The sequence below is a fragment of the Lissotriton vulgaris genome, chromosome 3_1 (genome assembly GCF_964263255.1).
Source record: "Lissotriton vulgaris chromosome 3_1, aLisVul1.2, whole genome shotgun sequence".
Classification (NCBI taxonomy): Eukaryota; Metazoa; Chordata; class Amphibia; order Caudata; family Salamandridae; genus Lissotriton; species Lissotriton vulgaris.
The window spans coordinates 1567874553-1567890376 of record NC_141689.1 but is presented as its reverse complement, the minus strand read 5'-3'; the positions used below and the strand labels follow the sequence as shown (position 1 = coordinate 1567890376).

Sequence of the window (15824 nt, the reverse complement as noted above, 5' to 3'; positions counted from 1 at the left end):
TTATTTATAATTTTTTTCTCCTTCTATTTGTTGTATATATTATTTTTAATTTTTACATTTTTTTTACTCTTTCAGTTATTTACACAAATTACATTCAAATACATACATTACATATATTCACATAACTACACAAAGAAAGATAGAAGGTGCTACACGATATATTCGGTCGATGGAAAATTTGAAGGCAATGCGGTGGAATAGAACTACGCGCGTTTCGGCCAGTGGCCTTCGTCAGGTGACCGTCATTCGCAAGTTAAAGACATGACAATGTGCAACAAAGATAGATGTGGTATCTAGTGATGCTTCACTTTAGTATTCTCAATAGTTATTGTTCCTCGTGAAAACGTTTCATTTATACTTGTGAGGATCTTTTACCAGTGGTTAATGGACACCTGCGTACTGGACATGATTTTTTATTCTTCGAGAAGAGATACTAAGGATGTTTTCTAATATAGGTGCCGTCTGTCAACCTTTCATAGTGCCTTAATTTAGCTGCAGAGGGCTCGCTCGTTATTGGCAACATTCTTATTTCGAATTCTGAGCCAAAGACATCCGTCTAATTGTTTCTCATTCTGCTATGGGTCTGATAATAAAATGATCTTTATCTGTAATCTGTTGGTCGGATTGTCTTTACTATTATGTGGCTTTACATAACACGGGAGTTCTCGTCTGGCATCTGCTTCTATTTACAGCGAAATAGTTTAAGCCTCATCTTGGTAACCATAGCAGTGGTAGGCACTTTGGTTTTAACTGTTTTACTCTTCTATTAATGTACTATAGACCTTTAATTTTAAAGTTTGAGACTTCGCTAAACAATGGTCTCTGGATAAATATTTTTCTTTAATCAATGTCATAACTTTAGGGTTTTCTGGTATCCAAGCCCAAACCACTCCTAAGAGTAAGATAAATAAATCGGAAATCCTGCATTTATAAAGCGCGAACTAACTACCCCTAAGGGTCTCCAGGCGCTGGGGGCCATCTAGGAGATTAAGTAAGCTATTGCCCAGCAAGAGTAATATGGTGCTGAGCTGCCACCAGTGATCGAATCGGGATCAGCCCCGCCCTCCGGAGTGACCTGTTCCAGCCGCTGCGCCACACCTCTCCCCAGAGTGATCCCGTACTGCTAGATCACAGCTACCGCCTGAACATACAGAAAAGTCAGTCAGCCAAGACTTTTGTAATGTAGGCAAGGGAAAAAAATTAAAATAGCTGGGGGAAGAGTAAAACCATTTACAGGGGAGGAAAAAAATTAGAACAATTGGAGGACAGAAAATTTTACATCTCAAAAACATTCATACGCCGAGTATCTCCCACACCAATCCAAACCCACCGACCTCCAACACTAAATAAAATGTAAACAAAGTAAAAGAAACTCGACTAACAGTAACCTATGCAATTAAGAAATCCGAAGCAACTTTTCGACACCTGCTCTCTCGCACCACAGACTCGTTAACCATCCGTCCACAAACATATACTAATCAAGATAACAAAACCTGAGAAACAGACGCAACAGCTCCTAACTCCCCAATATATTAATTGGACTTTAATGTTGGTGAAGATCACCAACCCTCTGCAAACATATTCAAGTCAGACTCCGGAAATTGTGTGGTACTGAGACATGGGCTTTATTCCAAGATTTTTGGGATTTCAGTCTGAATATTTTTTTTTCTTTTTTTTTTAAACATAGAATTTTGGTTTTAGATATGCCATAAACTTCATATCCGATTTATACCGTAATCGTTTAAAGGTGGGTTATTAAAAAAAAGAAAGCAAGAGGTATACCTTGTCCCTAGAACTGAGGTACGCATGTATGTATTGTTCTTACACACTTTTAAACCTAGCGGAGACACTACAAAGAGAAAAAGAAATCCTGGATCACAAACTGTAGGAATTAATACCTATGGATTTGGGTGGCACTGACAAAGGAACGCCATTTGTCAAACATATTCCGAGTCAAACAGTTGCATTTGGGCACAATTTTAAATGCATTTTTTATTTATTATAAAACATTTGTTATTGCGCGGCACTCGAATGCTTCGAGACTGTGTGCACAATGAAATGATCTTCTAGTGTCTTCAGATAGCAAATAATACACCATACATGGATTCAAAATGCCTCCACTTCTAGGCTTCTCTAGTATATTCTGAATGTGTGCATTTATGTTATGTTTTGATGTTTATGCGCCTAGAAGATGGACGACCTAGCACTTCGTTTGAGCATTACAAATAATCTTAAAATGACATGAGACTCCTGGGTTTTCAAGATGCCCTATGGGAAAAAACGCTCGACTCAACCTATACATTTATTTTGTGACTTAACATTACCATCTACAGTATATAAAAAGAGGGAATCTGCTAAAGTGATGGGCATTTAAAAATACACTGTGCAAGAGTACTTACAGCCTGATTCGGCAAATTGTCTGTCTTGAGTTCCCTGTGATTGGAATACTGAATGTAGACGGGCTGGCTCCGGAGCTGAGGAGTGACGGGCGTGTAGTAGTTCACCATGGTAACAGCAGCTTCTTCCGAAGCCATTTCTAAGAAAGCCTGCAGACAAAAAAATGAAAAATAGGGTAATTTTAAAAGCCCACCCTTTAGTAATACAGCGAGGACTTGTTTGTGTGCAAAACCTCCCCCAATTGCAATTATCTATTAGGTGTGTGGAAACACAACGACATCTGTAAGCAATTTGCTTGTCATTCCCCACAAAGAAGACTATTCTAAAGGACCGATGTATTCATAAACAGCATTTGTTTTCCAAGATTTTTATATCCAAACGTTGACAGTGCTGTGGGAAACGAGCAAGACAAAGGTAAAGCTGAAAGAGTAACTATTGGGACCAAAAAACAGGCTCAACAGATGTGGTCCTACGTGGTTTCCTGGGTTCAGAGAGGCAAAGTAGGTATATCGCAATCCGTGACGTCCTTTGGCCAGAAAGGAAACATTGCAACATCCATGCCGATCAATTAAGGTGGTTAAGATGCTATAATGCTATAATGAACTTCAGATCTCTTATGTGCGTGCGATAACAGTCTGCCCCTTACCGTTTCCCACTGTGTGGGCACAGCCCTGTGTTCCGACCACCTTTTTCGGCCCTCCTTTGAGGGAGGATGATTGGAAGTGACTCCAGTCTATTATCATTCTAGTGCAAGGATTAGAACCATAGACAGGGCCTATTCATAGGGCACAGTAATGCACTTCCGTACCCTTTTCCTTAGATCAGGGCTTATAGACTTATGTTAGGGGATAGATTCATTAGTATTAGTGATTATCCGTCCTTTTGCAAGAGTGTTAGTATACCTTCTATGGAGTTATGCTTATTTCGGGCCTTGTAGGCCTCAAACGGGAGAGACTCCATCTTGCTTTCTGCCCAGGCAGCTTGAGATGCTTCTAGGTCAAGTGTAATGTTTTAGTTTCGAAGTGTCGTTTGCTTGGAGAGAACCGGCTCAGGCTGGCCCTTATCGAAAGACTGTATTTTTCTCCACTCCGAAGACACAACATCAGGCCGGCCGGCTGGGAACGTGTCCTTGGTACGGGGAGGTACAAGAATTTGGTGGGCGGTAGGTTACTGGCCGTAACTTTCCAGAAGGGGACAAGCTTCCATATTAGCGAAAGCATGAGGCAGTGAGTTAGTCAGTCTGTAGGCGGTAGCTAGCTGTTAGCATCAATGCCATTAATTATTTCCAGGCAGACAGTCGCCATTTTGAAGTCCGAGAAAGACCAAGAAGCTGATACTCTCTTAGAAAGATTGAAGTTATTTTAGTTGGAGCAGCTGGCGAGCTTTGACCTATAAGATCAGAGCATTCCGAACGAAGCAGTTAGTCAGGAGAACGAATACCAGAGTGGCTGAAACTGAGTTATAAGATCGAAGCCGAGAAGTGAAGACTGTCCGTGATTGAGAGGAGAGAGGAGTAGCGCAGAACAGCCAGAGAGGAAGCAGCTAATGAGAGTAAGGTTCCAGTGACTAGGAGGGAAGACAGAGCATAGCGGTGCAGACGTGTACCCGTGACTGCTGAAGTGTGACCTTAAGACGAGCCAAGGCACAGACGAGAAGGGAACCTAGATGACTGCTGAATCCAGACTTCACATTAATCAGGTGACGTCGACCTTTTTCCCATAGTGTGCACATTCTAACCTTTCACTTTCCTTTGCAGGATATATATGTCATAGTGTAGTATTGTGTTTCAATGATCATTGTAATAAAGTACCCCAGTTCTTAGTGAATCAGCATGTGCCTCGTATTCTTGTTCAATCAGGGTAACCTGTTCTTCTAGTCAGGCATTGTTTTCATGAACGGATGTAATTCCCGGTCAGGTAAGAAGTGACTGAGCAATGAGGGAGAGAGGGACCCCTTGATGTGAAGAATAGATTGTACATCATCTTATTTGGTAAACTATTATGTAATCCATAATATTGTAGTATCATATCCAGAGTAGCCACTGAAAGATTCCTTCCAAAGGTATTCATAGGAAAGTGATCGTCGTTGGTAAGCGGCGTTAATGAGAACACCAGGCGGGACACTGGTGCCGATACCCGCAGGATTGTGGCTTGGGATGTAAGTAATGAGAACACCAGGGAGGATACTGGTGCCTAGATCCGCCAGATTGTGGATCGGAATGTGAGTGAGAGAAAACCAGGGAGGAGACTGGTGCCTAGACACGCAGGATTGTGGCTTGTCGGGCGAGCACTAACTGTGGTCAGTGTGTAATGGTAACTAATCGGAACTGCCCTAGGGTAGACTAGTCTGGGCCTAAGTTGCCGTGAGACTAACTGGTATGAGTGGGATATTGTAGAAAACCTATGCATGTATATTGCTAATTCCCCATCCTTAGGTACAAGGCATATACATACCTATTGTAAATACGTCCTGAGGAGGGAGGTGATTACGTTCCGGCTGGGTTGGAGGTGCTCTGAGGAGCTGATCCTATCTGGTCCGAGAATCCGGCCGTTACACCCTGATACCAATGGAGTTGGATCAACAGGGACAAAGCATTTTGACTGATTCACAAAAGGCTTTAACGATAATACGCTGATTATTAGTTCTGTTTGTGCAGAAATATGATACTTTTATCTCTGGCTGTCTGTCATGCAAATATCTTGAACTTTGGCTAGTCTAACTGTTTCATATGGCTTGTTCACAAAAGAGCAGTAGGTCATCTCGGACAAAACTAACATCTTGGAATAGAATGGCCCTCTGCTTCTGAAACATGCCAGCGACTGAAGCAATCCACAAGATAAACTTAAATACTCATAGGCACTAAACGGCGTGACAAAAGTAGCAGCACAGTGATATTCCTCTGAATGTCCAAAATGGTGGGTGGTTTGCATATTACAACGTTAACAAAATATTTGGCTTTCCTGAAGGCCATCAGCATTCAAGAATTCTGGGTAAACTATGGGAAATGGTCATATGAGCAGCAGAAATGAAGATTATCTATTTGAAAGGATATGTTGCACTTGAAGTGCAAATAAGAGTGAGTTTATGAGTGCAGGGCTGTTGTGCACCTGCACGTGCAAGAAGAGGTGCGAGTGCTGTGTCCGAGCAGTGTGTAGGGTGTTACTATGTGGTGCAGGGGGTGTTATTATGTGATGCAGGGTGTGTGCCCTTGTGAATGCCTTTGTGAGTGAGTGCAAGGGAGGTAAGCCTGTGTGAGCGCAGGCGTAGGGTTTGTGTGAACACCGAGTGCATGCTGAGAGGTGTGCCTGTGTGAGTGTACCGTGTGCCTGCATGAGGGGAGATGCAGAGGAAATTTGATTGCAGGTTGAACCCTGTGTGTGACTGTTCGACGTTGAAAGTGGGCCTGTGTGATTGTAGGGGGAGTGAAGGGTGTATATGTGCAGAGTAACAGCTGTCTGCATGGTTACAGGATGAGTGGTGTGCATGAGCGAACATAAAGTAGGGTGCGAGGTCTGCCTTTGTGGATATACCATGCCAAGTGTATATGTGCAGGGTGAGGTGTGCGCCCGTGGGTGACAGTTGTGCTTGGGTGAATGTATGTTTAACATTGTATTAGGGTTAGCAGTGTGCCTTTCAGTGCAGGGTGAGGTGGGAATTCAAGCGTAGGGGAACGGGTGTACAGCCAGACCTACAGCCATTTACCATGGACTGTTTCTTTTCCTTTCAGCATTCATGGATTGCACATGCTTGCTGGTTCTTTCCACAATCTCGTTCATGTGCTGCTTCCTCCTTTCACATGCAAGCTATTGTGTAGATTTACCACCCCCAGCTAGCCCATTGATTTTCCCACCCTTACTGCTCCTCAAGGGCTTTAACTTCTAACCACCCCCATGTCTCCTCTTACCAGCTGCTGCCATTGGCTACTGCGCTATTTTCCCTAACTGCCTTTTATTCAATTTTTTTTATTTCTTCTCCAAGATAGGAGTCCACTATTGATAAAAGTAAATAAAGCAGCCCCCACACAAACAGCCGCCACGTCATGATGTGAGCACAAGCATGATTTGTGATGCATGCACGTACACACAGGAGGCATATGTAAGCCTGCATGTGGAGAATGTGTAAACACAGTATCTTTGTTTTTACCAGTGCTGCTTATTATCAGCAATTATGTTTTTCTTTTTTGACAATGATAAACGGATTAGGCAAAAAGCAACGGGAAAAACAAGACTACATATACTGGCTTTGTCAATGCTTGTTCTTTAATGACCTGTTTAGTAAGTAGAGCGCTCGCTATCCTTTAAGCATATTAAGGAGAGTGAAACACCACTGCCTAATAATGGATGGTTTCGAGGCTAGCATTCACCTGAGTCTAATATGAAAGTGTCATGAACTATTTGTAAGATGGCCGATTCAGGGCTGCACAGGACAAGAAAAAAAAAAAAAGAATCATTTACAATGCAACTGTCTCGCCTTTGCAAAAGTTAGACCTATTGGCATTGTAAATGACAAAATGGTTATTTCTGTTTTGGTTTTGAAAACAGATAAATAAATGGCATTGTCATTTACAATGCCAATAGCTTAATCTCTCGCAAATGCCACACATAAACCCACACACAGAGCCACACACACACACAGAGCCACACACACACACAGAGCCACACACACACACAGAGCCACACACACACACAGAGCCACACACACACACAGAGCCACACACACACACAGAGCCACACACACACACAGAGCCACACACACACACAGAGCCACACACACACAGAGCCACACACACACACACACACAGAGCCACACACACACACAGAGCCACACACACACACAGAGCCACACACACACACAGAGCCACACACACACACAGAGCCACACACACACACACAGAGCCACACACACACACACACACAGAGCCACACACACACACCAGTCATGTATCACAGCATTGATTGGCGTCTTAGGCTTATCACACTGTAGTAATACGCTTTACAATTGTTTATTTATTGATGTATGTATGCATGTTTATATAGCGCAAACTTGTGACTTTTCATTCCAAGTTATATACATAGAACAGCGTAAATCGTGTTGCACCTGATGGGCTGTGGGGAAGTTGTTGGATAATATGCCTCTTAAAGCGGTGGTTGCTTGTTAATATGGCTTACGAAGGCGGGGTGTGGGTGGGACGCAAGCGTGTAGGGGTGCTATCTTCGATTTTTTGGTGTGTGTGTTTTTTTTAAAGATGGTCGCCGTTCAGTCGGGATATATACGATTAGGGGGAAGTTGTAACCAGAGTGGAGGTTACATCGGTCTTGTAAGAGATGGTAGTTGCCCAAGGTACTGGCCACGTCGTTGGGGAAGTACGGGTAGCTCACTACAGGGGGCAGGTGTACAGTTAATCAGTCTCGGGGGAAGGGGGTCTACTTAGCTCATTATAAGGATCCCTCTGTTACCGGTGGGAATAATGACAGCAGGCCGGTTCGACCTCTCCACTGAGAGAACGCACTCCCAAAGCGACCAAGTGCGCACCACATTTCCCATCAGCCCAGCAGAAACCGCCCTCTTGTGACCAAAAAAAGCCCCGCCCACAAAAGGACCTGCAAAAAACGGCGGGCCCGCCCGCCCGTCTCTGCTCCGTGTCCTGCTTTCACGAGCCCAGTAAACAAACTCGGGCCTTCATAGAACAGCAGGGTTTCTCACAGCGCCATCACCCCGAAATGAGCAGGCAGGGCACGGCGGCGCACAGGGCCTGGCCCGCATCCATGTCCACAGCATCCACATAAGATACCTTGGATGCAGCGAGTCTAAACTGGTAGCTTTGTCGGGTGAACTCATGTATAATGCATCAATCTGGTGTCCGAACATGGTCATGCATTTACATGTAGAGATTCGAAACTGGTCTACACATGCGGTATATTTTCGCGGAGGGAACCTACACGTTTGTATCTAAGCCCCGTCCTTTTCAGACTGGGGGGGCGTGTTTTTGACTGAGGACGTCACTGAGAGAAAGAAAGGAAAAACATGCCCCCAATCCGAAAAAGACGGAGCTTGAATAGTCACTGGGACCTCTTCTCCAATGGCTGGCCAGCGTTTAGAAGGCCAGCCAATGGAGAAGAGGGGCGCGGTTAACCTCGTTACTAAGCGACATTAAATCTCGCCAGCGAGACTGCACATGTGCGCAGCCTACGCTAGCCGAGACCTAAAAAGGACTAACCTCAAAGTAACATCATTTCTGGTGATACTTAAAATGTACTTGCATGTTTCACTATACTAATTCAACACTAAATCCTCCGTGGGTCCCGGAGTAGCGTGCTACTCGCCGAAAAAGTTCTTTGAGGCCTCTTCAGGGGTAGTAAGCGCTATATAACTGCAATTACAATACAATACTACAGCTTCCTGTAGATTATTCATCTTGTGAATATCCTGCAGGCAACAGCCTTGATCCACAGCCTTTTTATCAAGTGCCACCAGGAGGCGCTAGACAACTCCAACTGCTTCTGTCCATCCCCCTGCGAAGTGAGGACATCCAACTATAGATACCACCAAATGGTGTGTTGGTATCACTTTTCTAGGTTTTCCATGCCCTCAAGACAAGAGGAGAGTAACCAAACAAGCTGTTATGTCTATGACAAAATGATAGGTGCATAAGTACATAATTAGAGATTTTAATACCCATGGCACTAACTCATCAGGGAAGGATGGGAGGCAGTGCAGAATCTGTAGGATGGTCTAGTGTCCATCCAAAATATCACTAAAGAAAGTAAGCTACTTATTCTTCTGATTGATGCATCTTTCCACTGATTAAAAAATAAAATTGGAATGAGTTCCACAGCAACAACTTTCCAGAAGATAGGCTTGAGGAGTTGCAGCTTACCAAGAAAATCAGGCAACAGCAGGGAACAAGTAATCGTTGCAGAGGGCCTAAACTAGTAATGTTCAGCAAAAGTGTACATAAAAAGATCAAGTAGCAGCAATGACACTAGTGAGTGTGCATGTATGCGTGCTGATGGATCTTTGATGGCCAATGCGTAACATAGTTTTATACACCACTACACTCAAAGTAAAATTGTACAACTAGTGAATGCAAAGGCAACAGAGGTGATAGTCAACTTTGTTCTATACTGTGCCATCAATAAAGTAAGACACAACATGGGAGGAAACAAGTACAATAGGCCTTTTAGAAAACAGACCACTGGGGTGACCTAAACAAAGAAGGTACATCAGAACAACAAATGACAGCGGACAAAGCAGCCAAATGTGCTTTTACTGGTTGCCAGGCATGCTGAGAAAAGCGCAAAACACACAACAGGTGAGAGGAAAATGAAAGAAGAGACTGGAAGAGGTTCAAACCCTCAGACTTATGCCAATCACAACATGTTAACCAGTGGCCCACAGACTGATTTTGAAGCAAGTTTTCGGGAAGCCATTTCTGTTCATGTAATGGTCTCTGGCTGAGCGGACAGGACTTGAATCATGGATTGCCTCAAATGCCATTGTTGTTCTGACGCAGACAAAAGGCCTTGAGCCACCATCTGCCCTAGATGAGCACCAGACAGCCCTTCATGAAGATGTTTGCAACAATGGGTTTAGAATGCTGAGGGCTAAAAGGTAAGACCCATGATCAGGTTGGAGGTGTACATCCATCAGTGGAGGTCTGGGACATCAGTTGAAATTCTGCATCAATGTAGAGGCTCCCCTGATGCTGAAGCCACTGCGGTCCACTGACTAGGGCTCATATGCACCAACAGGATGCACAAAGCCATCAGGAGGAAGCCTGCAATACCGTATTGCAGTATTCTTCAAAAACATCAAAATTATATCCTGAAGGTCTGCAATTGCATTGGAAGGAGAAAAGCATTAATGTTCAAGTTCAGCTTTTTTTGTGGTGATGAGGAGGTTCTTCTGGGCTTTGATGGAAAAGTGAAAGGGTCTCTCTCAAGCTGCCAGAACTGGCTCCAATAGCTCTTCGCCGTATGACAGCAAGTCCTCAAGAGCTGCTGAAGGCAGGTGGAGGATTTCAATCAAGTTAGACTTCCTTCAGCAGCAGGGAAGGATAATTTCAGTGTTACAGTAGCTGTTCACACAATGGTGGGTCAAAGGGATAAGAAATGTCGCTTTATAGAGAGGAATCAAGACCACTTGTGTACAGTAGGTTTCTTCAGGTAAAGGCCAGAATCTGTATTTTTAGAAGGAAAGAGGGTGCCACCCTCCAAATAGCCTTAATACAGGTTCTCCAAACCCCCTTAGGTAAGTCTAAGGCATAGGAATCTGATCCAAAAAGTTCCATCTGGACACATCTGTGACCAAGAGAGGAGCTGTGACAGACGTTTATCATCAAAATATGCACAAATGGATTCCTCAATGTCTGCAGACTGGAAAGTGGAGGAGACACCTTAACCCACTCCAAGGGTCACACAGCAGAAGGTCTTGTAGGCAGCACAAAACCACGAGGACCAGCACCGTAACATGCAAGAGCTTTCTCGAAAGGTGCCCTACAGCCAGAGGTTATGGAGGTACGTATACTATGGCTGTATCGGCTGGAATTGTCAAACCCACAGCAATGGACCCCACCCCTGAAGAGTGACCATGTGGCTTACAGGCCTGCCTGAAAATGTCCAACATGATCTGTCGAAAAGATGTGACTGGGAAGGGTCGACAAATAGAGTCATGGACTCCAGATTTATCTTCTTCAGAACAAGAATGTTCTCTATTGTCAAGGAAGATAAAAACATTGAACATTGTAAAGCCCCAAGAGCCAGACCATTTCCTCAAAGTAGCAGAGGACTGCTTCCTATTGCATGGTTTATCGGTTTTGTTACAGCAGGATCCTTTTCTGAATCACTCGGACAGGCAACTAACCTGAAGAAAGGAAGGGTAGGAAAAGAGACCGCTTTGTACTGTCTCTGATAGCCCTTGACAAAAATAGCTTGGTCTCCCGCTCTGTGATGGACGTTGAATGCATTGAAGAATAACATACATTTATGGCCCCTTGGCCTACAGCTACTAGATGCCACTTAAAGATATTGAGTGAATACAAAGTGGACATCTTCTTGAGCCATCAATAAAGTTTAAACACCCAGGCCCTACCTAGAAGGTGAAAAATGACCGTCCTAGTTGCTGTCAAATTCACAGAGGGCGATTTGCAGTGAGAAACTATTATAGCTCTAGGCCTTCATTGATGCAGGAAAAAAATTACAGGAAACCAAAGTAAGCGCACCAGATCGTGTCATATATAGTCACAACCTGGATGGATGGATGGAGCAACGACTAGTCTTGGGTGGGGCCACCAAGTGGTGCTGGAGAGCTATTGCACAGGAAAGGTTTTTCAGATCCAATCAGGCACCTGGAGCATATTCAAAAGGTGAGGGATCTGTAGGAAGATGCATCCATCAGAATCCAATCTTTTTAGAACACCTTAATGACCCCACCAATAATGTGACCCAAACATTAGCTACAATCTGAATAAACATCATTAAAAATAGATGTCGAATTTACATGACCAATCTTCACCTCTGATCTATAGAAATAAAAAGATAGCCCTTCCGATCTTATTTTAGTGCCCACAAACTTCCTTGGAATAGGCATTCCAATGCTTCTAGAATAAACTGGTCAATTTGCCATTAATTTGAAAATAGCTCCCAAGTCACTTTCACAAAATAGCAGGTCAAAACCATCAAACACTGCATAAAAAACTAATTAATCTGGTCATGCTATCATGCACTCGGACCCATCTGTCAAATGTGCCTACAGACAACATAGCTGCTTCTTGACTGGCATCATTAAGAAACCGATTCTTCTAATACAGACAGTTACAGAATCTAAAATTATCTGCACACCTTGTTACATCAATAAACTGAAGAAAAACATACATATTGCATTTAAGAGATAGGTATATAAACACCAGATCCTCAACACATTGATCACTCATACAAGACCCACTACTTCCTCCCTCAAGTCAGGTATATTTCAAACTCTTCTATAACATTCTACTACAAAACTCTACAAACCCTTTGCTCTTTTTACACTTAAGCACATTCAGATGAAACTGCTACAGGCCTTCCATCATCTCCAGGATGTAAACCGCACCAAAAACACCCATCTGACTCTTCAATAGGAAGCACCAACAGCCATCTCTTGTCACAAATGCCAAATTTCAAGCTGGCTATTTTTCCCTCCTTTGGGCACAAAATCACGTACATTTAATCTTTCAAGTATTCTTTATTCACAGATGACACTATTGCAGCCTCTAAGTGATAAGAAATCTCTACGCCATAAATTTCATGCTATCAAATGCCTCTTACACAAAAGGGCCTCCACTTCAGCTTTTTCAAAATCATGTCAAATCACCTTGCAGCAGAAGTGTTCAAATAAGACAGCCTCAAATCTATCCAGTCTTTAATAAGTCTCTAAATGTCCTCTCTTATGAAACCTCATTGAAAAATTGGTTGTCTTGCAACTGGATTTCCACACTGCCAGCACAAAATACTCCCAGCTCTTCTCAATCTGTACTAAATTCAAATGACAGTATAGTACTGTAACATTTGAGGTGATCCATAATGCTCAAGAGTATTCAATAAGGTGGACGGTTGCCTTTTGGTTCCTTTACAACCTCGATTGAGGTCAGAGCTTACCTTGAGACCATGAGTTACTACCTTTCATTTTGTCAACTCGGTTGGCTATAAGTGGGATGGGTATAGTTTGTCCTTTTCGATCAGACATTTCTCCCATTCAGGTTGTTTTTTTGTGAATAATTACCTCTTGTCTCACGTTGTGGACATCAAGGTGATATCACAACCCAGTCTTCAACATCTGCGTGGAATTATCAGGAGCTATATTATTAAATGAAATAATGTCATTGACCAATATGCAGATGGCCGATAACTATGTCTGAATGTGAAATCCTCTGGTAATTTATCCCTTAAACTCCTCTTGGACATGCTGATAAAATGGATGGCAAGAACAAGTCAACTTCTCCTCCTCTGGGAGGGGGGATTTAGGGAGGGGAGAGGGTTGGAGGGGTGGGTGTCATCAGAGGGCCAGAGTGAAATATGGCCGCACTGTAGTGGGGCTCTTGCGGTGGAAGGCAACAAACCACCAACATCTGTGCGCCAGCCCTTCCACAACAGGCCGGTAAGATTGACACTGCATGGCAGACCAACCACATCGGATGAAGATTGTCTGTGGATAAACAGTGTCTGCAGCTATCAGGACGGTCACCCAGCTCTTGTGACCAGATGGCAACATGTGGTGAAGACCCCGGGCGGCCCGAATCAGGCAGTATGGTTATACGGGGACTGGTGGCCATGCCACTAAATTGGTAAGCTGCAGGGAAGGTGGGGCAGACCCAATGCTGCAATGCCAACAGCTGGTGTATGCTGAAGTGGCCTAGGGAGGCTAGGACCAGACGGCACAGTCCACTGGGGCCCCACAGGGTTACAACTGCCGGTGGGGGCTAACACATAAATCTTTGATCTGGTGAGCCCTGCTGGCTTGCTCCCTCAGCCCATTCCGAGTTGAAGTGGCCGTGAGACCCAACTGGATTTGAGCTCCCACACAGTGTGGATCTTTGGGCCTGAGAGCAGAGCTTGCTCATCTGGAGGAGTGTTGGCATGGTCTACCCCAGGGGCTAATCCACAATAATTTTTCACACCATCCCGTTGGGACATGGGTCAACTGCAATGGGCTGCCGGGTCTGCTTGTGCCTCCAGTCACATGGTTGCTTTCTGGCAGTTACACAAATTCGAGACCCTCAATTTCAAAGAGGGTGGCATTTAGTTGGTGGGTGGCATTTAGTGAGGAGATTTCCGAGTAGAGCTGGGTGTCATCTGCGTATAGATGAAAGGGGATGTTTGCTTGGTTGAGAAGGTTAGTGAAGGTCTCTCGTCTGGAAACAGTTTACAAAGCACGCCTTACGTGTCTTTACAACAAATGATTTACAACGCGAAATCGATTACAACGCATGTCATTACATCGCATAATCCATTAAAAAATTACAAAAGCAACAAAAAGTTGTTTTGCATAAGTCTTTTGTTCTGTCAATAAAATATAATGCTCTTTTGACATCTAATGTATGCAGAGCTCTTTCAGATGCAGAATCAGGTTGAGGAAAGAAAACAGTTACCAACTAATTGGTTAATATGAAAGGCAGAGACTACTTTTGGAAGGAACTTTGGGTTAGTGCAAAGGACAACTCAGTCTCAATGAAATTGGAAAAATAGCTCTTCTAAAGTAAATGCCTGAAGCTCACTTACACTTCTTAGTGAAGTGATAGCAATCAAAAAAGCAACCTGCCAAGAAAGAAATTGCAGTGGACAATTGTGCAATGGTTCAAAGTGTTGTGTTCTATCTAGGACCCCGATCAATATTGTGACCTCATGCCCCTATACGGCTATAATCAATAGATATCCCTATAATGGCATAAACGATCAGAGCCATATTTCAGTAACTCGTCTCTGCAGCTCATTACAGTACATGACACAGCAGAAGCCACTTCCTTAGATTCCTAGATAACACACCAAGTTCTTTCGACAGCTCAAACCCCCCAGCAACCTGGGAAAGCCCCGCTTGCTTTGTTTTGATTAGTAATAGAACTCTTGCAAGCACTGTAAGAACGACCAGTTCTTAGTGACATCTTATGTCCAAAAACTTACGTCAAACTCGGCACCTTTCAGGTATAAATATACCAACGTTGCCTTAAGCAAACACGGTGGTGGTGAATATTGGACCAGAACAGCTGCCCCTTGCAGAGAGCCCAGCAGATGCGAGAAGCCCACGGACGCTGCCCCTCCTCATTGACGCGCTGAGAAAGACGCTGTCTTTTCTCCTGCCGAGAAAATCCAGCTCCGGCGTTTCCAGCCTACCCTTGCGGGTAACTGGAATATCGAGTCCTGAGAGGAGATACCAGACCTTCAACATTCTATTCCAGAGGTACGGTGTTGACTAAACCCTTAGAGAGAATTCTTGAAGCAAACCCTTGGCAAAACCAACTTAACTTAACCTGCTACTTACTTACTCCCTCCCACGTATTAGGCTTAGGTCAGGTACACCGGGGTAGGCGTAGTTAGAAGCACCAGTTGAGAACCTTAGCCAAATGTATATATGAATGTATATATTGTATTCATTTTAACCATCTTATGGCTAAGAAACCATATCAATGCTTTTACAGTATTATTTCGTAATACTCCTTTTACTGTACACACTTTTTATAATAACAAGTCTTGCAATTGTGGCAATTCATTTCTCTTGCTAGAGAAGGAAGACTGTTCAATAACTAATACCTTTTATTGAAAACGCCCGTCTCTCTATTCTCTGCATAACTGGTGAAAGTAATTCTGCACAACTGACTGAGTGAAATAGCGGTCTATTGTTTCACACGACTCTAGAGATTGACTCTTAGTCTGAGGAGCAAAGTTGTCATGTTAATG

General features: G+C 43.7%; 1 protein-coding gene across 1 annotated transcript in view; it reads right to left on the bottom strand.

Annotated features, from left to right (window-relative positions):
* PTBP3 (polypyrimidine tract binding protein 3) overlaps positions 1 to 15824 on the bottom strand; it is a 627347-nt gene that overhangs the window by 491100 nt on the left and 120423 nt on the right. Inside the window, exon 3 of the mRNA XM_086962058.1 lies at positions 2400 to 2546. Within this exon, the coding sequence (XP_086818184.1) occupies positions 2400 to 2546 (147 nt within the window). The remainder of the gene's footprint in view (positions 1 to 2399; positions 2547 to 15824) is intronic.